At 44.4% G+C, this 27,391-nt stretch overlaps 1 protein-coding gene across 5 annotated transcripts in view; it reads right to left on the minus strand.

The window, feature by feature from the left end:
* Window positions 1-27,391, minus strand: part of MAPT (microtubule associated protein tau) — a 182,222-nt gene that overhangs the window by 33,674 nt on the left and 121,157 nt on the right. For 3 of the 5 annotated variants that reach the window (XM_063138300.1, XM_063138299.1, XM_063138302.1), the window contains 4 exons: window positions 22,562-22,694; window positions 20,101-20,154; window positions 7,104-7,369; window positions 2,855-2,947 (listed from right to left, as the gene is read on the minus strand). In XM_063138300.1, coding sequence (XP_062994370.1) covers window positions 2,855-2,947; window positions 7,104-7,369; window positions 20,101-20,154; window positions 22,562-22,694 — 546 coding nt within the window. The remainder of the gene's footprint in view (window positions 1-2,854; window positions 2,948-7,103; window positions 7,370-20,100; window positions 20,155-22,561; window positions 22,695-27,391) is intronic. The other 2 variants (XM_063138303.1, XM_063138304.1) reach the window with 1 other exon arrangement.

Here is a 27,391-nt window from a genome sequence, read left to right on the forward strand (position 1 = left end):
AATATACAAGAATTGAAGAAGAATTTGAAGGATTTTAAGGATTTAGGAGAAGAAAAACAGGAAAAAACGCTAGAGGTTGGTTCTACAGGTCTAGGCACAATGGCGGACGACAAAGAACTGAGGTAAGGGTGGGAACCCCATGGACATGCGCAGTAGCGTGGGGGAGGGGTTCCCGCCAAAAACGTTCCACTCAGCTATGTAAGGTTCCGGTTCGGTCTCTGCGCAGGCGCAAAGCCCATATGTGTGATGCATAGAGACCACGAAGAAGAACTTGCTGAAGTTACTACAGTGGATAGAATGACATGTGTTGTTAGAGTGCTTATTCCTACAGTAAGGAATTCCCAGGACATCTGCAGGCTCCACACCGCCCAATATACAATACTTCAACAGCTGACCACTTACCACAGTTCTTTGTTATCTATCAGCAAAAGTGGAATTTGAGACAAATTGTGTGGCAGCTGAGTTCTATGTTGACTAGAGTGAACTCCCATCCTGGGCAGAGATCTTTTTGTTGCACTGTGAATGCAAGTACTTAATGGGACCATCAATACCACAACTACTAAACATATTTGGTTGCTTTTGGTATTCAATAACATGATTGTTTAGTTTGTTATGCTTTCTCGTGTTGTATGATGACAGTATGTTTTTAGCCTGTAGAGATAGTTGCGGTTTTAGCCTGTAGAGGATATTAGGCCTTTTGGATATTGTTTATTTTCATCAGTTTACTCATCGACTGGGTCCAGACAACATGATAACCAACAGTGGGTTAAATAGTCAACAGATGGCAATTGTGTCGACTGTTGGGACTTTTTCACACTACAGTTGGTTATTTGGCCGAAAAAACCAATGCAAATAACCAACGCTGTGCAGAGTTGATTATTTGATCAACTGTTGGTTATCGTGTCATGTGTCGGGCACCGTTAACTATTTCATCACACAAGGTTGGTTATTTTCAGAGACTACAGAGTCTCCTAGCAAGAGCTACCAAAGTAGTGGCTGCTGCTCTAGTTCAGACGGCAGAACTCGAAATGGCTGATGGGATACCAGTGGGAGGACTGAAGGGGGGAGAGAGGGAGGGGGATGTGTCAATCAAACACACCGTTGACTAACAGTCAATTCGACGCTGGCCTTAATCCACACCAAGGCTGATTTTAATTATGTTGTGTGGGAGTACCCCCTTGATAATTAATCGTGGAGTGATTAACCCACCATTGACTATTGTGTTATCCAAAGGCAGTCATCACAACTTTGCTCATAACTCTCATGGTTTCCTGATTTACAAAACACATATGGGTACATTAAACATTTCAAGATTTTTAAAATAAAGATGTGTTTCTAAAATCCAACTTACAAGGCCAAATATCTCCATTGCATACCACTGCATAGCACATAGCACCTCAGTCTAGAATGTCCCACAATTATCTCACCAGACGGAACAACATGAAACATATAGGATATGTTAGGAGACAGTCATGCCAACACTAAGACAAAATAATGTGTTTTGAAAAAGACAAACCAAATATTGCAAATAGGCTAGATTATACAACCTATGTAATCTCATGAAAACGTGAGTATTTGTTCTGAGTATAGGATAAAAATGTTCTTTTGCAATGAATATGAAAGTACATGTTCTTTGATGTCTGTCAAATACTATGGCTGTATTACATGCCCCTAAATGTTTGAAAATCTGGTACCTCAAGAACCCTGCATTTTGTAAAGCAAATTTCTAGCACTTTTGGTTGCAGAGGAATTACAGATACATGTGTCAGGTTCTAGCGAAGGCTCAGAAACCATAGTTGGGCTGGTCAGATCTTTCAGTGATAAACTGTGTGCCATGTGCAATTTTCACTCCCTCTAACAGCAAACTCAGAAATGAAGCCAAAACGGGGCCACCAAGAAACAAGAGGAAGACATGCTTGGAAGAATACTGAGGTTTGCAGAAGTACAAAAAAACTTTTTAATGAACAACAGGAAGTAACCCCACCCCACCCCAAAACAATAGCCAAGGGAGGATTGAACATGTTCAGTGGATACCAAGAGCCACTAAACGTTGCATCTCAGTTGGAGGAAAAAGAACTGGCTTGCTTGAGCCCCTAACAGGTGAAAGGCATGGAATACTGAACAGGAGCATTCCTATTAGCAAGTAAGGAATGTTTTGTGGCGCTCCTGCTTGTATCCCTATATCTACCAGTTCCCTAAGTATCTTAATTCTGCTAGACATTTAACACTAAATTCTATACCCTTTCCTTTTCTACTGTCTACTCTGCTTCCATAATCCTTGTTAAAAGTAACCTGAGTTATGGAAGCAGAATAAATTGTGCAAAGTAAATCTAGAGCAATTAATTTGCTTAATTTACCAAATTTACATATTTTATTTTGGATTGCGGAACATGTTTCCCTGCTGAAAAATTTGGATTTTCCCCCTTTTCCGTTTTGTTGTTGTTGTTTTTTGGATGCAGCCGTGGTTATGCATAACTTCTTCAAGATATCTCCGAGACCGAACTGCACTTTACACTTGCTAGACACCTTAACAGATGCATTAGCACCTTCCATCACCTGAGTCAATATATTTTTCCAAGGTAGTTTGAAAGCTGTGCATAATGGCAGCAGCCACGTGAACATAATCTTGTTTCCAAATTGATGCCCCATTAGGTTTGTGCACATCCCCACACAGACAGACCCTAGTAGAGGTTTAACCAAGCCATATCTTTACTGGTAGCAGGTTAATTCACTATACATCACCAATAGTTGTCTGACTGAGCAGGCAGCATTGGCATTTCAGGGTTAATGCACAAGTCATGCCACTAATAAGCCATATTAATATAGTGCCATTGAATAGTGTGAAGGTACTCACACTGCCTCCTCCTGGGCTGTGTTTGATATTATCCTTTGATCCACACCTGGATTGGACATGGCTAAAGTACAGCTTCTTATTAACCACCTGCACCTTTGATAGCCAGAAAAAGAACATGAGTGACAATGCAAAAGGTTTCTCTACTCAAAATGGTAATTGCCATCTAAGCAAAAAGAAAGAAGCAAAAGTCGTTTCTCTAGGGCAAATATCATTTCCTTGATTTGAAGATGAAGCTTCAAATTTCCACTTTGGTTTTCTATGAACTTCTAGCAGTCAGGCCTGAAAATAATATTTACAAAACAAACAAAAATAAAAGTACAACACTGCACAGGCTACTGTATTTCTAACATGGTGCCGAAACCCAATACCATACTTGTCACAGCACAGAACTACAACAAAGTGTATTTATAGATAATTTAAAGGTGTGTTCAGGTATTTCATCTATGTTGTATAAAATATAGCTGAACTGTTGGTTTTGCAAATGAATCTCTGAAGATCCCAGGATTCACTGAATAGTCTGGTAATCACAAGAAAAGTGCAAAAAGACTGAGGCTGCATACCTGAGAATAAATCACACTTATGTCTGAGTAAAAATGCATAGGACTTGCACTGTTGAATAGCTATACTTTATTTACTTGTATATAATTGCTTGGAGAACGGCACAAAAAAAATGCTGGAGGTCTGGTACATAATCACATGTAGTTTATGGGTCTTTATTATGCTATGCCCATTAAATGTGGTAAACGCTTCAAAAAACACATTCACCTCCTGGTCACTGCTAGCAATTATAGAGTGACTATGAAATCTGAGATCAAACCCAAACTTTTATCAGACTTTAAAAGATGCCAATATGGTGCTTCCAGACTGGTGGCTCCTATTGCTACTCTTCCTCTGAAAGCTACATACAAAATTGCAATTGAGCTTTTGTACAGTGGGTTTAGCACTTTTTCTGTGTACACATCTTGCAATGCCCCATCAACAGTAGGGCAGGATCTACACTACTGCTTTATAACAGTATTGAAGTGCATTGACAACTGTTGGGGCCCATATATCGCTTTCATGGTGTTATATCCTGCTTGGTGTAGATCTGGCCCAGGAGGCCTGACATATGGCCATGCCCAGCATCAGCACCTGGCACAGTGGGGCAAAGGAGACAGCACTGCAGCTAATGTCAGCCTCCTCCTTTTTTTCCCTTTTCTAAAATTGCCCAGCACTCAAACAGAAACACTGGCCGAGGCAGCTACAGGCACAGCCTCTATCACCACCATCATCTTTCTTTTCCTGTACATGGGCAGGGCTCAGAGATGTTGGGGAGAAAGACTATGGGAGCCGCAAGCAAAGCAGCAGTGCCTCCATCTGCAGTACTCTGGGCATGTGGTGAGGGGAGAAGTCAGCTGGGGAACCCAGAGAAGAACCATTGGGGATGCTTTGTCAATGCTAGCTGGACAGTGCTGTATCTGCCATCCGCAGAGTACCAAAGGGTGGTGGCTTGGAGGAATCACCATCTCTCTTACTCTGGGACAGTGGAGATGCCAGAAGAAGCACCACCACCTGAACGTCTCCTGGCTCCCCATCCCTTCAGAATGTTTCCTGGAGCTTAGGGAAAGGAAGCCAAAATAATAAATATGCCATGGGGCCCAGAGTAGAATGGGAAGCATCAACACCAGTGCCCAGTAAGCTGCTATGGGGGGCTGGGGGTTAACCAGCCATGATGAGAGTAAGCTGCCATGCAGAGCCAACACAGCATGTGGGTGGGGAAGGGAAAATTCACCTGAGGTTGCCCTTTTAAACCAAATTTTAAAACCAAGCACTTTTAAAATTTCAGTACTATTGTGAGATTAAATCAGCAACATTTAAAATGTTTAACAGTAGAAGAAAAAATTAAATTAAGAAGCAGAAAAAATAATATGGTGATAGCACTGATTGGTATGGTTTTTTTAAATCAGTTTTTAAATTTATACTAAAATATCTTTTAACTGAAATGCTATTATGTGAATATTTTAATATTTTTTAAAAATACAAGCAGAAAGTGCAAACTAAAACAAACAAACACCCAGCTAAAATGGTGCTTAGCAGAAAGTAAATAATGAAGAGGTGCCAAAGTCTGGATGGCATATCAACCCTTAGTGCCATTTTTCTTGGTGGAAAGATGGGGTACAAACCAAATCAATCAATCAATTAAATGGCCTCTCCTGCCCAATACTTCTCTGCCCACTTCAAAACCAAGCATTTTTAAAATGACTGAAGAGTAGTGTTAAGGTGACCTACACGTGGCAAAACTGCACTATTATTCTGTTCTGTCCAAAAAAGTTGACTTTTCTGCATTCTGAGAAGAGAGATCATGCAAAGTAAAAACACCAGAGGACAGTGACTTGATGACAGCATGTACTTGTCTTGTAAAAATTGAGTGAACAAAATGTAGCAATTCCCACAAGGAACACCTAGTGTGGAACACCCATAAACAACAGTACTTTTAATCTTTGTTGTAGTTTGTGGGCAGTGTTCATCTATATGGTTCTGGTTCTCACATCATTGAAATGAATAGGAGGCACTCTTAACTATCTGTTCTGTTAAAGATGAAGCACAGACATTATACACATTTATTGTGAGTTTTGGTAGAAGCAGCTAAAAATTACTGGCCTCAAGCACCCACCACAGAGAGGCACAGCAGCCTGTCTTACCAGCCTAGGAATGAAGACCAGCTTATTCTCATTTCACCCGGAACAGGCAATATCACTCAATTACAAATACATTCAAAGAAAATGATATTCTAAGTATATTTTATATGTAAAATAATGTTCCTACAAAACAAGAAGTTTGCATCATCACTAGAGGAGGGAGGGGTATCAGCACAGATGTGCTCCATGGCAATTGTGTGCAACTGGCAGAACAATTCTAGGGGGGTGGAAGAAGAACAACACAATCCGAGGCCCTGCCAGGATCATGTCAGCCAGAGCAAAAGGGGGGGGAGGGGTGGCTTCCCCCCCCCTTTTTTTTTTTTTAAAAAAACCCCTTTCTTGGGCACAGCCAACCTTGTTTTATTTTTCTCCCATTAGAAGCAATGGGAGGGAATATACATATTTCAGCCCCAGGGCTGGCGTAGTTCACCCTGTGGTGAAGACAGCTGTAGTCACTCTGAGGCCAGGCCATACATCAACATACTTTTATTGCACTAACACCAAAGTAATGCAATTACAGAACTGAAACACAGACTGATTCAGTCCCACAATTTACCTCAGAGAATCAGTTTGTGCAACCAAATAAATATTCCAACAACTTTGCTTTGCAGATATTTCTGAATGTATTGCCTTTGGGCTAGTCTAGTGCAACAAATGAATGTTTTCTGTGGTCTAATTTATTTATTTTTCATAGCACTGTTTAAGAAAAATATGTATTGGTGCTTAACTTGTAGCAAATGGCACTGACTTTTTGCTTTATTTCTAATGCCAACTATTTAGTTATTACCGACATGTTTGATACAAGAGCATAACACTGAAACATGCAAAGTGGGTTATTAATGAACTTGTATCAGCATCTCCTCCCATAGGAAAAGAATGTCTCGGTCCCCTGCTATCCCTCTTCCAAATGCTGCGGTTCCAAGGCCCAGCACTAACTCCTAAAATTAAGCAGTGAAGTAGATTCTCTAGCAGTTGAAGTAACCTGCATAAATCAGCATGGCTGAAAGATGTGCTGTTTCTCACATGTGGCTCGTTTCTATTCCACATGTTGGAAACAGAATGGCTATGCTACCACAGAAGCTGCAAAGGGACAGCTACAGAATGCCTCAAAACTTCAGGCCGCAGAACTTCTGGTATACCTCTAGCCATACACAGAGTGATCACGGAGGTGGGCTGAGGTCAGAACTAGGAAACTATGCTACTGTAGTTTAACATGGCACGGGGAAGGTGACGTGCATGTATATTCCCTTATAGTGCAGTGGTTCCCATACTGCAGGAAGGCTTTCTGTGAGACTGTGAGACACCCAGGACACAGGAGTTCCAGACAGGGAGCTGATCCTCCAGCAGGCACAGCCAGAGGCACTTCCTTCCCAGAATAGAAATTTAGCCTTGTAGGAGGAAACGTAATTGTTATGCTATCCACAGAAACTGGAAAGAGGCAGCTACGGCATTTCCCAGAACTTCTGGCCATAGGAACTCTGGTACAGATCAAGGGCAGAAAGCACACCACCTAAGTCCAAACCTGTATTATATATCGGCCCACAAAAAATGATAAGGTATGCTGGATTTACCTTTCCACCCCCTGGCTGATGCTTCAAATTTTCAGTAGAGCCAATCTTAGACTTGATATTCTTCAGGTCTGGCATGGGGACAGGAGCTGTCTGCAAACGGCTCTTGGCAGAAGAAGGGGATTTGGGCGGGGTGCGAACCACTGCCACTTTCTTGGGTTCTCTGTTTGGTGGAGTAGGCAGGGAGGGTGTGCGGGAGCGACTGCCAGGGGTTCCTGGAGAGCCGGGGCTGCTGTAGCCACTTCTGTCTCCAGACTTAACAGGTTCACCTACAAGTTGAGATCAAAGTACAATAAGTAAGTCGCCATTATCAGTTGTTGATTGCCTACTATTCAATGTACATGATGAAATCTATATCCACCACACACCACAGTGTGACTCTACTGAGCTGTTTCTCACCCATCAGAAACAACTGTTGACAAAAGTATTCATCACCCAAGAAAGTACTAGCGTGCAGTGTTTTGTGAGCAGTGATCTCATTATAACATTGCAAAAGGCCACAATTAATTTCCATATTTTAGCTGTACTTTAATTAACAGAATTTGCATATACTTTCAGTAAACCTGGAATTAAACCTAGCATGCTTGTCCTTATTCAACAATATTGTAATTATGAAATTGATAAAGATGACTCAAATTAAATGTACTTTTTAACACTTGTGAAAAACGAAGTCCAAACATCAACGTTAACACCACTGTTTGCCATCAATAGTACTAGCTTGGCAGTTTCTGAATTGAATATAGAACATTACTACTGCAAATGAAACAACATACACACTTTATAAATATAGAAATTATTGACAACCAACTAGCTCTGTGTGATCATCCATGATATACATCTGGGTGCAGAACCTCAGCCCCAGGAGCCAAATCCTGCCTTCCTGTGCTCAAAATCCAGCCCTCCAAGGTTCCCCGCATGACTGTGTCTCCTTCCTCTGGCCCCACCCCTGTTCCCCCCAACCACTGACTGTCACGTGGTTTCCTGGCTTTTGTGCAGTTTTCCCCCTTCTAAAAAGTTCAAATGCCTCTCCTACAGCTTAGCTCACAGAATCATAGAGTGGAAGGAACCTCAGAGAATAATTTAGTCCATCTGCTTGCTCTGTTACAGCATCCCTGACAGTACCTCTAGCAAAGGAGACGCCATCATCTTCCAAGGCAGTCTGTTCCACTGCTGAACAGCTCCCAACGTTAGGAAGTTTCTCCTAAGGTTCTCCTAATCTGCTTCCCTGCAATTTCCACCTGTTGGTTCTAGTCCTGCTCTCTGAAGCAACAGAAAACAAGTCTGCTTCCTATTCTACATGATAGCCTTTTAGATATTTGAAAAAAGCTATTACGTCTCGCCTTAATCTTCTCTTCTCCAGGCTAAGCATACCCAAGCTCTTTCCACCATTCCTCGTGAGACCTGGTTTCCAGGACCCCCAGCATCCTAGTTGCTCTTCTCTGGACGTGCTCCAACTTGTCAATGTCCTTCTTGAAATGGGGCACCCAGAACTGGACACGGTACTCCAATCACAGCCTGACTAATGCAGAATAGAATGGAACTAATGCTTCCCATGATCTGGATACTATGTTTCTGTAATGCAGCCCAAGATTACATTAGCTTTCATAGGTGCCACATCACACTGCTGGTTCATATTCAGCGTGTGATCCACTAAGTCATCTAGGTTCTTTTCATATCTACTACTGCCAAGCCATTTTACCTCCATCTTATAATTATAGAATCATAGAATCATAGAATAACAGAGTTGGAAGGGGCCTACAAGGCCATCAAGTCCAACCCCCTCCTCAATGCAGGAATCCACCCTAAAGCATCCCTGATAGATGGTTGTCCAGCTGCCTCTTGAAGGCCTCTAGTGTGGGAGAGCCCACAACCTCCCTAGGTCACTGGTTCCATTGCCTGGTGAGGTTGTGGGCGTGCCCACACTAGAGGCCTTCAAGAGGCAGCTGGACAACCATCTGTCAGGGATGCTTTAGGGTGGATTCCTGCATTTGATTTTTTTGTACATTATTATTATTATTATTATTATTATTATTATTATTATTTGCATTTTATACCGCCCAACAGCCGAAGCTCCCTGGGCGGTTCACCTAAATGCAAGAGGTACATTTATCAATATTGAATCTCATCTTGCTAGATTCAGTCCAGTGTTCCAGCCTGTCTAGATCCTTTTGAATCTTCCTGTCTTCTAGGGTGTTGACTATCCCTCCCAGTTTCATGTCATCTGCGAATTTGATGAGCAACCCCTCTACAGTGTCATTCAAGTCATTTATAAAAATGTTGAACAACGAAGAGCCTAGAACAGAGAGAGACAGGTTGCTTACCTGTAACTGTAGTTCTTCGAGTGGTCATCTGTGCAGTCACACATATGGGCTCTGCGCCTGCGCAGGGCCAGCTTCGGAAACTTCCATAGCTGAAATTCTTTTAGGCGGGAACCCCTCCCCCACCGTCCACTGAGCATGCTCAGGGGTTCCCGCCTAATCCCCTCAGTTCTTGAAACCGCCTAAACAGTCTCACTGACGTGAACCACCAGGTAATCAAAAAATGACACCATAGTGGGGATGGTGGGAGGGTTGTGTGACTGCACAGATGACCACTCGAAGAACTACAGTTACAGGTAAGCAACCTGTCTTTCTTCTTCGTGGTCTCTGTGCATCACACATATGGGCGAATAACAAGCTGACTACCCGGAGGTGGGTGGTGTCAGGTGATGGATGAAAATTCAACGGATTGCCGATAAGATGACACTCCCAAAAGCACAGTCTCTACGCGCTCTGATGTCCAGACGGTAGTGACTGGCAAAAGTCAGAGGTGTCGACCAGGTATCCGCTTTGCAGAGGTCCGGTATGGCAATACCTCTTTCAAAAGCTGTAGCAGTGGCCCCTCCTCTGGTGGAGTGAGAGCGCATTTTCCCCTTCAGCGGGGGCCAGCAAGTTCATAGGCTAATTTAATAGTCTGAAAAAACCCAAGCAGATATTCTCTGCGGAAATGCTTGGAGTCCCTTTTGTTTGACCCATAACGAACAAAAAATCTTAGGGATCTCCGGAGAGTCACTGTTCTGTCCAGCGTATGTAGTGTTGACTCAAGAAGAGTTGTTGGCGCAAGGAAAAAGCTTGGCAGAGTAAAATCCTGCCCAAGGTGAAAGGAGAAACAACCTTTGGAAAAAAGCTGGGTCCGGTCTAAGGACCACTTTGTCGGCATGAAAACCCGTATAAGGTGAGTCCATACGGAGTGCCGCTAACTCCGATGCACGTCTAGCAGACGTTATGGCAACAAGGAATACCACCTTAAAAGTTGGTAAACACAAATCTGTCTTTGCCAGTGGTTCGAAAGGCTTGGCAGACAGTGCTTTGAAACCATGGAAAAGCTCCATTGCGGAACAAAGGAACGAAGGGGTGGAACTGTATTTTTCATCCCTTTCATAAAGCGCTTAACCAGTGGATGAGTGAAGACCAAACAGCCCTAAATCCATAAATGTGAGGCAGAATCGCTGCCAGATAAACTCTAAGTGAGGAAACTAAAGGCCTCTTTTAACAAGGAAAAAGGGAAAGTGAGGATGGTGGAAATAGGCTCTGAAAGGGGTTTCTCATTCCTGCTTAGTGCAAAGGAGGAGTGAGCTTCCCATTTGGTAGCATATGACTTTCTAGTCGCTTGTTTCTTAGCTGCTACAATTATGTCCCATATATCAGGGGGAGAGGATTGACAGTCTAACATTGTAGTTTCTACTATGAGGTCCAGAGAGCTCAATAAATTGAGGATTACTCCCACTGCCTTCGATAGCATCCTCTTCTAAGATGCCACTAGAAGCCAGTTGTCTAAATATAGGTAGACTTTCACCCTGTGTAGGCAATGAACTGCCATATATTTTGCAAACATTTGGTGGGCTGTGCTTAGGTCCATAGACGCACCCAAACTGGGACATATCGGTACCTATGATAAACCCAAGGTACCTCTGGCGAGTGTTCTGAATGGCTATATGGAAGTATGCATACTTATGTGTATGGGGCAAAACCTACTCCCTTCTTGAGGAGCAGCATTAAGAAAGACAGTGTGTCATCTGTAATTTGCTGGTTCCGATGCAGGAAACGAGATAAGCAATGAGACTGAACAATCCTTCACCATCGGATGGGAGGTCCTCAATCTAGTTCACAGAGTGAGACCTGCTAATCATAGGTATGCATGCGAAGCGCCAGAACGCGCACCATCGCTCTCAACTCACAGTGAAGTGACGGGTCATGTAAAGTTGCTGACAAGAGGAAAAGTTGTATCTGGACATCATAACTAGATAGTGTATGACTCTGGGGCCCAAAGCAGATGAATATGTTCTGAAAACTCCCCTTGGGGCTAACTGAACTAATATAGAATTGGAACACAGGTGCATAAAGAACAAGCCCCATGTCCATTACTGCACTTTAAAGATTCTGCACTTTCCAATGTCAGAGCCATCAAAGAAGGGCCCTTCCAGGAATTTTTAACTGTCAGAAGCAGTGCTGGGAGGAAAAATATCGACACTGGAGTTGGCTTCTCAGTACATACAGCATGAGATACAAAATCCTGCACTTTATTTTCCTAGTTATGTGTCTCAATACCAAGCCTGGTCATCCTCAATGACCGGGAAGTGGTATAAGTCCTCCAAAGGAGGTTCTGCCCTGTGTAGGTGATGCAGAAGAGAGCAATGTTGAGACCGACTGATAGTCCTCTAAGGATTGAAGGGAATCAGGTCTATTCTTATGCTCTAACTCATCTTCCCCAAGTTGATCTCCTAATGTCCCATGGAATGCGGGTTGAATGGGGAAGAGCTAAGTAATTGTGCTGATGCATTGTGGCTGTAACAGCAGAGCCCTGTGTATCGGTCGTAATGACAGTGATCACGGTTGTACGTATCCCCATCACGGTACTATTATTATTATTATTATTATTATTATTATTATTTATTTATATAGCACCATCAATGTACATGGTGCTGTACAGAGTAAAACAATAAAAAGCAAGGCCCTGCCGCATAGGCTTACAATCTAATAAAGTCATAGTAAAACAATAAGGAGGGGAAGAGAATGCCAACAGGCACAGGGTAGGGTAAGCAGGCACAGGGTAGGGTAAAACTAACAGTATAAAGTCCGCACAACATCAAGTTTTAAAAGCTTTAGGAAAAAGAAAAGTTTTTAGTTGAGCTTTAAAAGCTGCGATTGAACTTGTAGTTCTCAAATGTTCTGGAAGAGCGTTCCAGGCGTAAGGGGCAGCAGAAGAAAATGGATGAAGCCGAGCAAGGGAAGTAGAGGCCCTTGGGCAGGCGAGAAACATGGCATCAGAGGAGCGAAGAGCACGAGCGGGGCAATAGTGTGAGATGAGAGAGGAGAGATAGGAAGGAGCTAGACCGTGAAAAGCTTTGAAGGTTAACAGAAGAAGTTTATATTGGATTCTGAAGTGAATTGGAAGCCAATGAAGAGATTTCAGAAGCGGAGTAACATGGTCAGAGCGGCGAGCCAAGAAGATGATCTTTGCGGCAGAGTGGTGAACAGAAACCAACGGACTGATGTGAGAAGAAGGAAGGCCAGAGAGAAGAAGGTTGCAGTAGTCCAACCGTGAAATAACCAGCGCATGAACAAGCGTCTTGGCAGAAGAGACAGACAAAAATGATCGAATCCTGGCAGTATTATACAGGAAAAAATGACAAGATTTAGCTACTGCCTCAATATGAGGAATAAAAGAGAGCGAGGAGTCAAATATAAAGCCAAGGCTACGAGCTTCCTTGACCAGAGTAAGCGTAACATCATTGACAGTAAGAGAGAATGAGAGATGAGGAGAAGGTTTAGGAGGAAAAACAAGCAATTCAGTCTTTGCCATATTAAGTTTCAAAGGACGATGAAGCAGCCAAGCTGAGATATCTGAAAGACATGCCGAGATACGATCGTGAACATCAGGAGAAAGTTCCGGAGATGACAGATATAGTTGTGTATCATCGGCGTACAGATGATATTGGAAGCCATGAGATTGAATAAGCTTGCCCAAGGGCAACATGTATAAGGAAAACAACAACGGGCCAAGCACTGAGCCTTGCGGAACCTCTACTGAAAGGGGAAAGGAGGAAGACGAGCTGCCATTAGCCAACACGCTGAAAGAGCGACCCGCTAGATAGGAGGCAAACCAGTTATAGACAGAGCCACAAAATCCAAGGTCATGAAGGGAATCTAAGAGGAGATCATGATCAACCGTGTCAAAGGCTGCAGTTAGATCAAGGAGAATAAGAACGGAATAATGGCCTTTAGACTTGGCAGTAAGGAGATCATTGGTGATCTTAGTAAGGGCTGTTTCGGTGGAATGCAGAGGACGGAATCCAGATTGAAAAGGATCCAAAGCAGAGTTACTAGAAAGAAAGTCAAGACAGCGAGAGTAGACCGCACGCTCCAGGATCTTTGAAACAAACGGCAACAAAGAGACAGGTCGGTAGTTAGACAGAGATAGCCTATCAAGAGTAGGTTTCTTGAGAATGGGAGAGACTGTAGCATGTTTAAAAGCAGAAGGAAATGAACCAGAGGACAGAGAAAGATTAATAATATGAAGCAAGGAAGGGAGGATAGCAGGAATAAGATTAATAAAGACACGAGAAGGAATCGGATCACGAGAACAAGTGGAAGGCTTCGAAGAGCGCAGTATTGTAGACAGTTCATCCGCTGAGACCGAAGGAAACGCAGAGAAATTTGCAGGAGGAACTGACAGATGAGGATCAGGAACTGGAAGAGGAGCAGAGCTGGCCAGATCAGAGCGGATAGTTTGGATTTTAGCATTGAAAAAAGAGGCAAAGTTATTAGCAGACAGAGAGGCGGGGAGAGATGGCGGATTAGGCTTCAGAAGAGAAATGAAGGACGCAAAGAGCCGCTGAGGATGCCTAGCATTTGACTGGATCAGTGTTGAGTAGTACTGCTGTTTGGCCAATGAAATGGCAGAAGAGAAAGAGGAGAGTACAAATTTGTAATGGACAAAGTCCGCCCAGTCCCTGGTCTTACGCCACAGGCGTTCGGCTGCCCGGGAACAGGAGCGAAGGTAGCGGAGGAAAGAGGTGAGCCACGGTTGGGGTTGAGAGGGGCGAACTATCCGAGTTGTAGATGGAGCAAGATTATCAAGAGTTGAAGATAAGGAGGAGTTAAAGGAGGAGATGGCTGAGTCCAAGGAGACGGCTGTGAAGACAGAAGGAAGAGAGGAGGCTAGAGATGGGGAAAAAGCCTCATAATTGATAGATTGCAAGTCACGACAAGAGCGAGAAGCGGGACGTGAAGGAGGAGGATTATGAGTAATATTGAAAGAAACTAGGTGATGATCTGACAACGGAAAGTGAGCAGTAGAAAAGTCCAACACAGAGCAATTCCGAGTGAGAACAAGATCCAGACAGTGTCCAAGGGAGTGTGTGGGTGCATCAGACCAAAGCTTAAGATCATAAGAGGAAGATAATGAGCGAAATCGTAGAGCTGCAGCATCTTGAGGGTCATCCACATGAATATTGAAATCACCCAAAATAAGAGTAGGACAGTTATCAGAGAGGAAAAAGGACAGCCACGAATCGAAATCAGAGATAAATTTTGAGGACGAGCCTGGGGGGCGGTACAGAACTGCAATCCGCAGTCGCAATGGAGCGAAGAGCCTCACCACATGTACCTCAAAGGAGGAGAAGCAATGTGAAGATGGAATGGAAAGAGGCTGGAACTGGCACAAACTAGATAATAAAAGACCCACACCACCACCCCGACCCTCTGGGCGACTAGTGTGAGAGAAAGAGAGACCTCCAAGAGAGAGGGCAGCAGAGATGGCAGTATCATGGGCAGGAAGCCATGTTTCAGTAAGAGCAAGGAGGTGGAGAGACCTAGAGATAAACAAGTCCTGGATGACAGGGACCTTAGAAGCAACAGAGCGACAGTTCCATAAGGAACACGAAAAAGGCAGCTTAGAAGAGGGGAGACACTGAATAGGAACTAAGTTAGGAGAGACGAGATTAGAACGAGCCATAAGGAACAGATATGAGGAGAAAAGAATTGAGAGGAGACAATGAGAAGATCGTGTCCTGAATCAGAAAGTGGCACCGTGGCTGGGGTTTTTCCTCCGGAGTAGAAGTTCCGCTTGACCGGCTTCGCGCCCACGGCAGAGAGCCTCAGGCCGAGAGCCCTTGTGCTCTCGCCCTTCGGCTCGCGCCGAAGGCTCGCGCCTCCAGCAGACTGGAGGCTGAAGTACCTGAAAAGGAGGGGAGGAGCAGATGCTGAAAATTCAAACAGACCAATCCCTGTTAGTCAATGTTGCTCAATGTTGCTTAATGTTGCTCAATGGCTTCACAGGAGAGCTAAGTTTCTGCTGCTCTTCAAGCTGCAAACTGGTACTAAAGCCAGTATCCATGCTTGTATGGTATTCTCAGGAGACGTGGCCCATTTAACATTGTATGCCCTCCTCTTCCAAAGGGGGGGAGCCCCAAGAATGATGACATCAGACATCATGGTAATAAAACGCACTCCATTGAAAGCAAAGCACTCAGAGCGTAGAGACTCTGGAATGGGGACCTTGAAATAGGTGGTTAGCTTGCAAGGTATACACTGCCTGATGTGGTGGACAGATGTCCATTGGCTTTGGAGGGGAGAAATATTACATCTCACCCTCTGACATTGAAGCTGCATGCGAGATGCCCTCTTGGTATCAAGAGTCTCAGCATTTGTACCAAAGAGCTATTAACATTATTGTTATGTTATTGTCATTTTCAGTACCAAAAATTTCAACCTTGGTACCAAAAAAGCCAGTTATGTTCATTGCCAGTGTCAGCATAGAGAACTCCAGCGTCTGCATTGTAGATGCTAGTTATGTAATTGCCACTGTTGGTATCGAGGGCTCCAGTCTGTACCGAAGAAGCTACATTGTTGCCGGTCTCGGCATTGAGGGATTCATTCTCGGTACCGAAGAAACTAGTTATATTGTTGCCAGACTCGGTATCGAGAGGCTTCAGGCTCCGCACTGAAGAAGCTAGTTATATTGTTTCTCGGTATTGAGAGCAGTCTAGGTACCGAGAGGTCACAGGCTAGGCACTGAAGAAGCTAGTTATATTGTTGCAAGTCACGGTACTGAGAGGCTTCAATCTAGGTACCGAGAGGTCACAGGCTAGGCACTGAAGAAGCTAGTTATATTGTTGCAAGTCTCGGTATCGAGAGGCTTCAGTGTACTGAAGAACCTAGTTATTATTGCTACCGAGGCCAGCCATGGGGACTCTAACAGTAGTGGTTAGATCTGGCTTCCATCGAACAGCAGATCCTCTATGCGGGCGCATGCCTGCTGGGACAGCCCTGCGGACCTCAGCTACGCATGCCTTCGTAGCGCAATGGAAACTACCATGGCTTTGAGGCGCAGTCCGTAGCGTGGCGTGCTGTATTAAGCTATTGTTGAGAAAGTCTCATAGCCTCAATACAAAAACATCTGCCAGTTCCCTTTAGTCATCTGGCAAGAATCCGGAGAGAGATGTAATATTCCCCCATAAAAAGAGCTTATGTTTTGCCATTGTGGCTTGGTAATTATGCACATGAAGGGATAAAGCTGTAGAAGAGTATACTCTTCTCCCCAGGCTGTGCAACCTACGGCCTTCTTTGTCCACTGGTGCATTATTTGTATGTAAATAGGAACGGGACAATTTAGTCCTGCATCTTATAAATATATGTTGTCTAGCCTCCTCGACGTTGTGGCATAGAGGAGGGCAGCTTCCACGATTGTTGTGCTGTGCGCAGCAGCACAGGCAAATATGGAATAGCCACTGGGGTTGATGACCCACAGTATACATCATCGTAAACTGGGTCATTAAATTTCTCTATAGGTTGGGATATTTGAGCCCCTAGGGACCTTGCCATTCTTTGTACCTTATCAGTAAAGTGTGCTAAGTCCTCTGAAGGGGACACCACATCTGCAGTGACCACGAGGTCATCTGGTGGTGATGTGAGGAGTTTGATTGGTAATCCTCCTCCGATGGAACATCCAGTCCCATGTCTGATGTAGGCAACGTTTGCAATGCTTCCGATGGTACCGAAGCGGTTGGTACTGCGGTTTGCATTGGTTGCGGAGCGCGCCTCGGTACAGATGGTAGAGGCGGCGGTGGCATGGCCAAGACATCCTCTGGGAGGGATGGAGGGAAGATCGCTTTGGAGGGTGGTTGGCGGAAACGCGGGTACGGCTCGTGTTGCCGTTCCTACGGATACTGATAATAGTAATCTTGGTGCCTTCTGTGTCTCCAATCCTCGTAATAATACGGAGGATACTAGGGAGGTTGCCAATCAGCGTAATAGTCCCACATTCTTGGAGGGGACAGATGTCGCTCGTCATAGGTCATATATTGAGGACCTTAATGAGCTAAAGCCGGTGAACGACCCCGGTCGTATCTGTAAGGAGGCGTATGTCAGTATCGATAGCCTTCGGTATCGACCGGCGGTTGCTGGTGAGGCGTGTGTCGGTACTGATAGCCTTTGGTATCGACCGGCGTTTGCTGGGGCACTTGTCGGTACCGACGTCCGTCGGTATCGATGGGCTGTGGTTCCTCTCGGTACCGAGGGGAACTGGGACCCCGATCAGGTACGGTATTATCCAGGGAGGAACCTCTAATTTCGCCTTCCGAAATCGATGCTCTTACGCTGGGATCATCTGTCGGTACCGTGATGATCTGCAGCGGAGAAAGTATCGGTGAGCCGATACCGTGCCCTGCCTGGGGCGGAGAATTCGATACCGGTGGTGCGGATGGTGTCGCCCATCTCGGTATCGAAAATGGTCTCGGTAGCGATAGCCTCGGTATCGGGCTTATCGGTTCCGGAGGAGACCTTTGCAATGAAAGGCTCGACATCGGGCTCCTGTGCCCTGTCGGATGCCTCGGTAACCAACGAAGTCGGTTTCAACAGTTTTTTTCTTCCCATTTTCCGTCTTAAGTTTGCTCTTTTTTTTCTTGGGTTGTCAGCCCCAGAATGCTCTCTCACTCTCTTAGAAATCTTCTTTGCCGCCTTTGTTGATGCGGCTGAGAGGAGGAAGGGGGAACCGATAAGGCTTCACTCCGCGCGGGAGGTGGTTGGGGCATAGACTCCATTATAATAGGAGATTTGGAGCGCGAGATCCTCTCGGTACCTCCACTGCCTCCAACGCCTTTTTTCAGAACAACGCCCGAAGGCGGTCTGATCGGTTTTTTCTCGCTTGCCTCGAGAATTTTAGACAAAACACACAAGATTCCACAATGTGTGTCCCCCAAGCAAAGCAAACAAAGAGAATATCCGTCGGTTAGCGTGATCTTCAGCCCGCAAACGGGGCACTTCTTGAAGAGGCCTTGATGTACCATAAGCCACAAGGCTAACTAACAACAAACGAATTCTTTTATATATATATATATATATATATATATATATATATATATATATATAACTAAATAGAAAAGATTAGAAAACTGGAGAGAAAAGACAAGAAGGAAAATAGAATATTTTCAGCTGAGGTAAAGTATACCACACACGAGAAGTCTCCACAAGCTGTTGACCCTACAGGCGGTTGAAGAGAACTGAGGGGATTAGGCGGGAACCCCTGAGCATGCTCAGTGGACGGTGGGGGAGGGGTTCCCGCCTAAAAGACTTTCAGCTAGAAAAGTTTCCGAAGCTGGCCCTGCGCAGGCGCAGAGCCCATATGTGTGATGCACAGAGACCACGAAGAAGAACCCTGCTTCACTCCACCTGAGACCTCCCTCCAGGAGGATGCTGAGCCATTAATTAACACTCAATGAATACAGTTGCTCAATTACCTGTAGATCCACCTAATTGTAGTATTGTCCAACCCACATTTCCCCATCCTGTCAACAAGGACATCAAGTTACTGGCAATAAGAGCTTTAAGCTAAATATGCTTGTATTTTTGTCTCTGTCCCTTTTGCCTTCAACCTTGCCCACCACTGGAATGCAGTGCTTGGATGCTTCTCCATGGAATTCGGCCCTTGGGTTCTGCACACCTGGTATATATGCTGCTCACTGCTTTTACGTTATATATTATTGTTATTGTGTTGAAGAAAGCATGTACTTGATGCTGATGCACTGAGACTGTAAGTGATAGGATGGTGGACTATCTAGCACCCCCATACACTCACTATAGCAGAGGTGCAAAATATGTGTCCCCTCTAATCTTAACTAGTGCCCCCTAGTCCCCCCAGTATCTGCTGCTGCCAAAAAGGGGGAGGGGAGGAAGGAAAGAACTCTCTAGGAACAGGCTCTGTGGTTCCTGCCACAGAGCAAGAGCCTTGTTCCCAGAGCATCCCAGGAAACAGTGTCTGAATGGCTTAGCATGTTGTCTGAACAGTCCCCTTTTAAGAAAAAACTATATTTTACAGTCATTGATGTCTTAGTGACATCTAAATGAAACTACTGTAACGTACTTTATGTGGGGTTGCCTTTGAAGAGTAGTAAGAAAATTCAATTGCTTTAAAATGCAGCTGTCAGAATACTAACTGTAGCTTACTGAATGAAACAACCAACTGCTTACCAATTTGTTTCCAGTTTTGATTTGAATTGCTTGTTCTGACTTTTAAAGCCCTGAGCAGTCTAGAGCAGTGATATTTTATGGCCTGTCTCTTCCCATATGGACTCACACACTAAATTTACATCTAAGTGGAAACATTGGGAAAAATTACTGCTGCCCATTAGGCTGTATTACATATTTTATTTATTAAGGGTGTAATCCTATCAATGTTTAGACAGTTAAAAATCCTTCAACTCCTTTAATAACTTTTGAATGATTTTGTCCTTTAAAAATGTGTATATAGTATACTGTATTTTACACTGTTTCTCTCATTGTTGCCACCTGTCTTTCCAACAGAAAGGGAGATGAAAATGATATTAATATGTAAAATAGTATTTTACATGCAAGGACAGTGCTAATGGAAGCATCAGAGATTCACAGAGTTTAGGTCAGTGCCAGAACACTGACTTGGGATTCTTTAGGAATGAAGATGGAACAGAAAACTTTTATTTTTTTACCTCTCTCAGATTTTGCTGCTGTGGTAGGGGGTCGCCTCTGCTCCTTCTTAGCAGCTGAAAGAAAAATAATCCTTCAGTGAACCTATAAACATTTTGTGAGTTATCTGTTCTGAGCAAAACAGAAGCAATCATATAACAATGGAATAATTGCCACATAATGGAAATGAATAGCATTGTTCTAGAAGATTAAATACTCAAAGCACTCACATCTGTTGGGAAAGTCAGTTCACCAAGGTCCACTGGATGACAGTTATAGAAAACCTTACTTTATGCAGGTTCATTAAAAGTTTGGCTATTGATTTTGAGCAGAAAAGGGCAATGGATGCTACCACATAGACAGCTCCAAAAACTAACAATCAAAATGTATGTGTAGCTATTCTGTCTTTCCCTCCTAAATGGTTTTTTTGTTGTAAGAAAAAAGGCAGAAGCAGCAGTGGGACAACATTGAAGGGGGAGAAATAGGAGAGGAAAGGGGTACAAATTCCATGTCTGAGGCAGAGCAATTGTGCCATAAAACCCTTGTCTGGAAGCGCCCTACTTCTCATGTACTTTTATTGAAATTCCAGCCTTAAGGCCCTTTTCCATTTCACTTTAGAGAAGTTAAATCATGTTAATTCAAGTCATTCTCTCCACAGAATCACTTGTTTTTTTCAGAGGGTCTCTCTTTGCAGGAAGTAAATGTGTTGTTGGTCACATCTACCGCCAAGAAGAATGCACTAAGGAAGGATTTTTATTACATTTCTATAACACCCAACAGCCCAAACTCTCTGACACTTTACAAAGATGTAAAACTATAAAAATACAGTATCGTAATGTATTTTACAAAAACATTTATATACAACTTATAAACACACACATATAAACATTTTAACAACAATTGGAAATTCCAGGACTTGCTCAAAACTCTATCCTATGCTGTCAAATGCTTGAGAAAAGAGGAAGGTCTTAACAGGCACCAGGTGGGCCTGAATGGGGAGATCATTTTATAATTAGGAGGCCACCACCAAGAAGGCCTTCTTCCTTGTTGCCCCTTGAGATGATGATTGTACAAGTAGGTTCATATGGGACAGATGCCCCATCAGGTATTGTGATCCCGAGCTCTGTACCTTGCAAAACCAGCACCTTGAATCGGCTCAGAAATATACAGTCAGCCAGTGCAAGCAGGACAGAATCAGTTGTTGTTGTTATTATTATTATTACAATATCCCGCCTTTTTTCCAGTACAAGGCAGTTTACAAGATTAAAACATGTACAACTAAAACATATAAATATAAATTACAAAAGTTAAAATATAATTAAACCTACTGTAAAATTAAATACGTTAAAAAAAATATTAAACTGTAACAGGTTAAAAGGGGGGGGGGGAATCCAATACATTAACACAGGTCCAGTATAGTTCCAAAAACCTGCTGAAACAAAAAAGTTTTTGCCTGCCTCCAAAACTGTAGCACAGAGGGAGCCAGCCTAGCCTCCCTGGGAAGAGAGTTCCAGAGCCTTAGAGCAGCCACGGAGAAGGCCCTCTCCTGCGTACCCATCAGGCGTGCCTGGGATGTTGGTGGGAGTGACAGAAAGGCCTCCCCAGAAGATCTCAGAGCACGGGCAAGCTCATTTGGGAGAATATGTTCTTTCAGATAACATGGACCCGAGCCGTAAAGGGCTTTATAGGTGATAACCAGCACTTTGAATTGTGCCTGTAAACAGACCAGAAGCCAGTGGAGTTGTTTTAACAGGGGAGTTGTATGCTCCCTGTAACCAGCCCCGTTCAACAATCTGGCTGTAGCTCTTTGAACCAGCTGACAGTCTTCCGAACAGTCTTCAAAGGCAGCCCCACGTAGAGCAAATTACAGTAATCCAATCAGGACGTAACTAAGGCATGTGTCACCGTGGCCAATTCCGACATGTCAAGGAACAGGCGCAGTTGGCACACTAGCTTTAACTGTGCAAATGCACTCCTGGCCACCGCCAAAACCTGGGCATCCAGGCTCAGGGCCGAATCCAGAAGTACACCCAAGGAGTACATATGTTCAAACCTAGTGGTCCCTGTTATCAATCTCTGGATGCAACGTTTTGCACAAGCTGCAGCTTCTGAACTGTTTTCAAAGGCAACTCCATATAAAGCACATCGTAGCAATCTAACTTGGAGATTGCCAGAACATAGACTACTGAAGTCAGGTTATCCCTGTTCAGATAGGGGCAAAGCTGGGGCACCACTTGAGGCCACCTGAGCCTCAAGTGATAGAGATGGCTCCAGGAGAACCCTCAAGTGACCAACCTGCTCTTTCACTTTCACACAGACTACAACCCCATCCAGACATGACCATTAAAGGCAAAATCATGAGACCTACATATTCATATGAGAGAGAGACCCCAATAAAACTTAAACAGTAGTTTTTTACTTTCAGGAAATTGCTATAGTGCTTATGCAGAACAGAATCAACACACAACAAACCTCTCCTCTTACCAAGGCTGGGTGGTGTCTTGGGAATGGTGGGGGTTTTGGCAGGGATCCGAGAAACACTAGCTGGGCTCTTCTGGTTCTGTGCCACAGCAGGGCGCGGAGCAGCTATCTTTGTTGCACTTTTCATATCCGGACCCTGATAACACAATGGGGAAATGGCAGCATTTATTCACAGATTAAAAAGGGAGAGCAAATTGCTACTGATAACGGGTTCCCCCTTTCGTTTTCAACCTGATTCTCAGAAACCTAAGGAAAAAAAATACTCATAACTCCAATACTGACTGCACAACTTTACCATGTGCTAATTACATGTCTTGTATGAGGTTTTCCAAATACAAAATGCTTTTCTTCTCTCATTTTATTTTGTTAATTATTTTCATTGTGAATCCAAGGGAAGTAAAACTCAGCAATTTGTCCAGAGTCAAGTCAGCCTATAGCTAGATAAAATTTCAACAGGTCTGTTAGGCCCAGTCCTAACACTGCACCTTCTATAACATAGTGTTGATATTGTACTTGTGAATATCATCAATGAAAGAAGAAGAATGCAGCTCATGCTACTTTGTCCCCGGGCTTCGAAAAACACGATTTTTGGAACAGATATTCCCTGTCCTAACAAACTTAAACACAAAAATAAGAATGAAGAAGGATTTAAGCGCAGTGAAGGAAGTTGGTTAAAGGAAATTTCCTCTCTACCTTGCAAAGTTGTGCAATAGCCACTGAGACCTCTTTAAAACAGCCAGATCTCCATCTGAGCACATTAATGTATCAAGTGACAGGTTTTCTTGACTTCATTTAAAATCAATTAGATTCATTGGTACTAAGGATTCTGGGGGGTGGAGGCTGCAGGGAATTTGAACTGGCTGCTTCAATCAAGCTAGAAGCTCAGTGTTGGTCTGCCCTGCCCCTTACAGGTACTAAGGACTCTGGGGGCTGGAGGCGCGAGCCTTCGGCGCGAGCACAAGGGCTCTCGGCCTGAGGCTCTCAGCCGTGGGCGCAAAGCCATCAAGCGGATCGACTACCTTGGAGGATGAACCCCAGCCCCGGACCGGTCTTCACTACCTCTCCTTCTGAACATGATCTCCTGCACTGTCGGGTTATTATTTTGGCAATGCGACTGCCTTAACATACCCTATCTGTCTGCACTTCTCTGTGCCTACCTTCTTGCTTTCTGCTACTGGTCTTGGCCAGGCTAGTTCTGATTAATCCCGTCCCGCGCCTGTCTTACTTCCCTGCCTACTTGCTATCTTTCTCATCATTTCTTCTCTTAATTCCTTTCTCCCCATATCTGTTCCCTATGGCTCGCTCCAACTTCATCTCTCCCAACTTAGTTCCTATTCGGTGTCTCCCCCACTCCCAGCTACCTTTCTCGTGTTCCTTATGGAACTGTCGCTCTATTGCTTCCAAGGCCCCTGTCATCCAGGACTTGTTTTTCTCTAGATCTCTTCACCTCCTTGCTCTTACTGAAACCTGGCTTCCTGCCCACGATACCGCCATCTCGGCTGCCCTCTCTCTTGGAGGACTCTCTTTCTCTCACTCGAGTCGCCCAGAGGGTCGAGGTGGTGGTGTGGGTCTTTTATTATCGAGTTTGTGCCAGTTCCAGCCTCTTTCCATTCCACCTTCACACTGTTTCTCCTCCTTTGAGGCACATGTGGTGAGACTCTTCGCTCCGCTGCGACTGCGGGTTGCAGTTCTGTACCGCCCCCCTGGCTCATCCTCTAAATTTCTCTCCGACCTCGACTCGTGGTTGTCCTTTCTCCTCTCTGACAACTCTCCTACTCTGATCTTGGGTGACTTCGATATCCACGTGGATGACCCTCACGATGCTGCAGCTCTACGATTTCGCTCCTTAGCTTCCTCTTACGATCTTAAGCTCTGGTCTGAAGCACTCACACATTCCCTTGGACACTGTCTGGATCTTGTCCTCACTCGGAACTGCTCTGTTTTGGACTTTTCTTTTGCTGACTTTCCTCTGTCAGATCATCATCTAGTCTCTTTCAATATTACTCATAATCCCCCTCCTTCACGTCCCGCTTCACGCCCTTGTCGTGACCTGCATTCTATCAACTATGAGGCTTTCTCTCAGTCTCTAGCCTCCTCTCTTCCTTCTGTCTTCACAGCCGTTTCCTTGGACTCAGCCATCTCCTCCTTTAACTCCTCCTTATCTTCAACTCTTGATAATCTTGCTCCATCTACAACTCGGATAGTTCGCCCCTCTCAACCCCAACCGTGGCTCACCTCTTTCCTCCGCTACCTTCGCTCCTGTTCCCGGGCAGCCGAACGCCTGTGGCGTAAGACCAGGGACTGGGCGGACTTCGTCCATTACAAATTTGTTCCCTCCTCTTTCTCTTCTGCCATTTCACTGGCCAAACAGCAGCACTACTCAACGTTGATCCAGTCAAATGCTAGGCACCCTCAGCGGCTCTTCGCGTCCTTCAATTCTCTTCTGAAGCCTAATCCACCATCTCTCCCCGCCTCTCTGTTTGCCAATGACTTTGCCTCTTTCTTCAATGCTAAAATCCAAACTATTTGCTCCGATCTGGCCAGCTCTGCTCCGCTTCCAGCTCCTGTTCCTCACCTGTCAGTTCCTCCTGCAACTCTCTCGGCGTTCCCTTCGGTCTCAGCTGATGAACTGTCTAAAATACTGCGCTCGTCAAAGCCTTCCACTTGTTCCCGTGATCCGATTCCCTCTCGCGTCTTCATTAATCTTATCCCCGCTATCCTCCCGTCCTTGCTCCACATCATTAATTCTTCTCTGTCCTCTGGTTCATTTCCTTCTGCTTTTAAACATGCTACAGTCTCTCCCATTCTCAAAAAACCCACTCTTGATCGACTATCTCTGTCTAACTACCGACCTGTCTCTCTGTTGCCTCTTGTCTCAAAGATCCTGGAACGCGTGGTCTACTCTCGTTGTCTTGACTTTCTCACTAGTAACTCTGCTCTGGATCCCTTTCAATCTGGATTCCGTCCTTTGCATTCCACTGAAACAGCCCTTACCAAGATCACCAATGATCTTCTTACTGCCAAGTCTAAAGGCCATTATTCCGTTCTTATTCTCCTTGATCTAACTGCAGCCTTTGACACGGTTGATCACGATCTTCTCTTAGATTCCCTCCATTACCTTGGACTCTGTGGCTCTGTCTATAACTGGTTCACCTCCTATCTAGAGGGTCGCTCTTTCAGCGTGTCGGCTAATGGCTCCTCGTCCTCCTCTTTTCCCCTTTCAGTAGGGGTTCCGCAAGGCTCGGTGCTTGGCCCGTTGTTGTTGTTTTTATACATGCTGCCCTTGGGTAAGCTTATTCAATCTCATGGCCTCCAATATCACCTGTATGCCGATGATACACAATTATATCTCTCATCTCCGGAACTTTCTCCTGATGTTCACGATCGTATCTCGGCATGCCTTTCTGATATCTCAGCCTGGCTGCTTCATCGTCGTTTGAAACTTAATATGGCAAAAACCGAACTGCTTGTTTTTCCTCCTAAACTTTCCCCTCTCCTCTCATTCTCTTACTGTCAACGATGTCACGCTTATTTCCGGTCAAGGAAGCTCGTAGTCTTGGCTTTATATTTGATTCCTCGCTCTCCTTTATTCCTCATATCGAGGCAGTAGCTAAATCCTGTCGTTTCTTCCTGTATAATATTGCCAGGATCTGACGATTTTTGTCTGTCTCTTCTGCCAAGACTCTCGTTCACGCACTGGTTATCTCTCGGTTGGACTACTGCAACCTTCTTCTCTCTGGCCTTCCTTCGTCTCACATCAGTCCGCTGGTCTCTGTCCACCACTCTGCCGCTAAGATCATCTTCTTGGCCCGCCGCTCTGACCATGTCACTCCACTTTTGAAATCTCTTCATTGGCTTCCAATTCACTCCAGAATCCAATACAAACTTCTCCTGTTGACCTTCAAAGCTTTTCACGGCCTAGCTCCTGCCTATCTCTCCTCTCTCATCTCACACTATTGCCCCGCTCGTGCTCTCCGCTCCTCTGATGCCATGCTTCTCGCCTGCCCAAGGACCTCTACTTCCCTTACTCGGCTTCGTCCTTTTTCTTCTGCTGCCCCTTACGCCTGGAACGCTCTTCCAGAACACTTGAGAACTACAAACTCAATCACAGCTTTCAAAACTCAGCTAAAAACCTTTCTGTTCCCTATAGCTTTTAAATATTGAGTTTGTTCTGACTCTATACTGTTTAGCTTCACCCTACCCAGTGCCTGTTTACACTTCCCTGTGCCTGTTTGCATTCTCTTTCCCTCCTTATTGTTTACTACAACTTTATTAGATTGTAAGCCTATGCGGCAGGGTCTTGCTATTTACTGTGTAATCTGTACAGCACCATGTACATTGATGGTGCTATATAAATAATAATAATAATAATAATAATAATAATAATAATAATAATAGATTTAACTGAACATAATTTAAGTGCTTTGTGAGGCTGTTTATCTAAATATTACGAGTTATTTCTCAACTCAGCTTTAAAAATACATCTGGACATCTCCATCATTAGGAAACAGCAATATAAGTACACACTATTTGGGAATACACACTTAAACTCAATGACAGGAAGCTGGTCAACTAGGAGAGAAATAGAAGTATCTGCCATTATCCCATCAACTCCTTTTTAATCCTTGCCTTTTTTCCCTTTTGTTCCTGTATTGGTTGCTCGGGATGCGATACAAGAGATATATTTAGGGGTGGAAACTGGTACTGAGAACTCAGCAGGGTTGGAGGGTTGTTTCAAAGGGACAGAACTAACAGAGGAGTTTCGTTTGGGGGTAAAGAAGGATCTAGTTTCGGGATTTTGACAGAGGAAGGTATGGATGTCTTTAAAACATG

The sequence above is a fragment of the Elgaria multicarinata genome, chromosome 11 (assembly GCF_023053635.1).
Source record: "Elgaria multicarinata webbii isolate HBS135686 ecotype San Diego chromosome 11, rElgMul1.1.pri, whole genome shotgun sequence".
Taxonomy (NCBI): domain Eukaryota; kingdom Metazoa; phylum Chordata; class Lepidosauria; order Squamata; family Anguidae; genus Elgaria; species Elgaria multicarinata.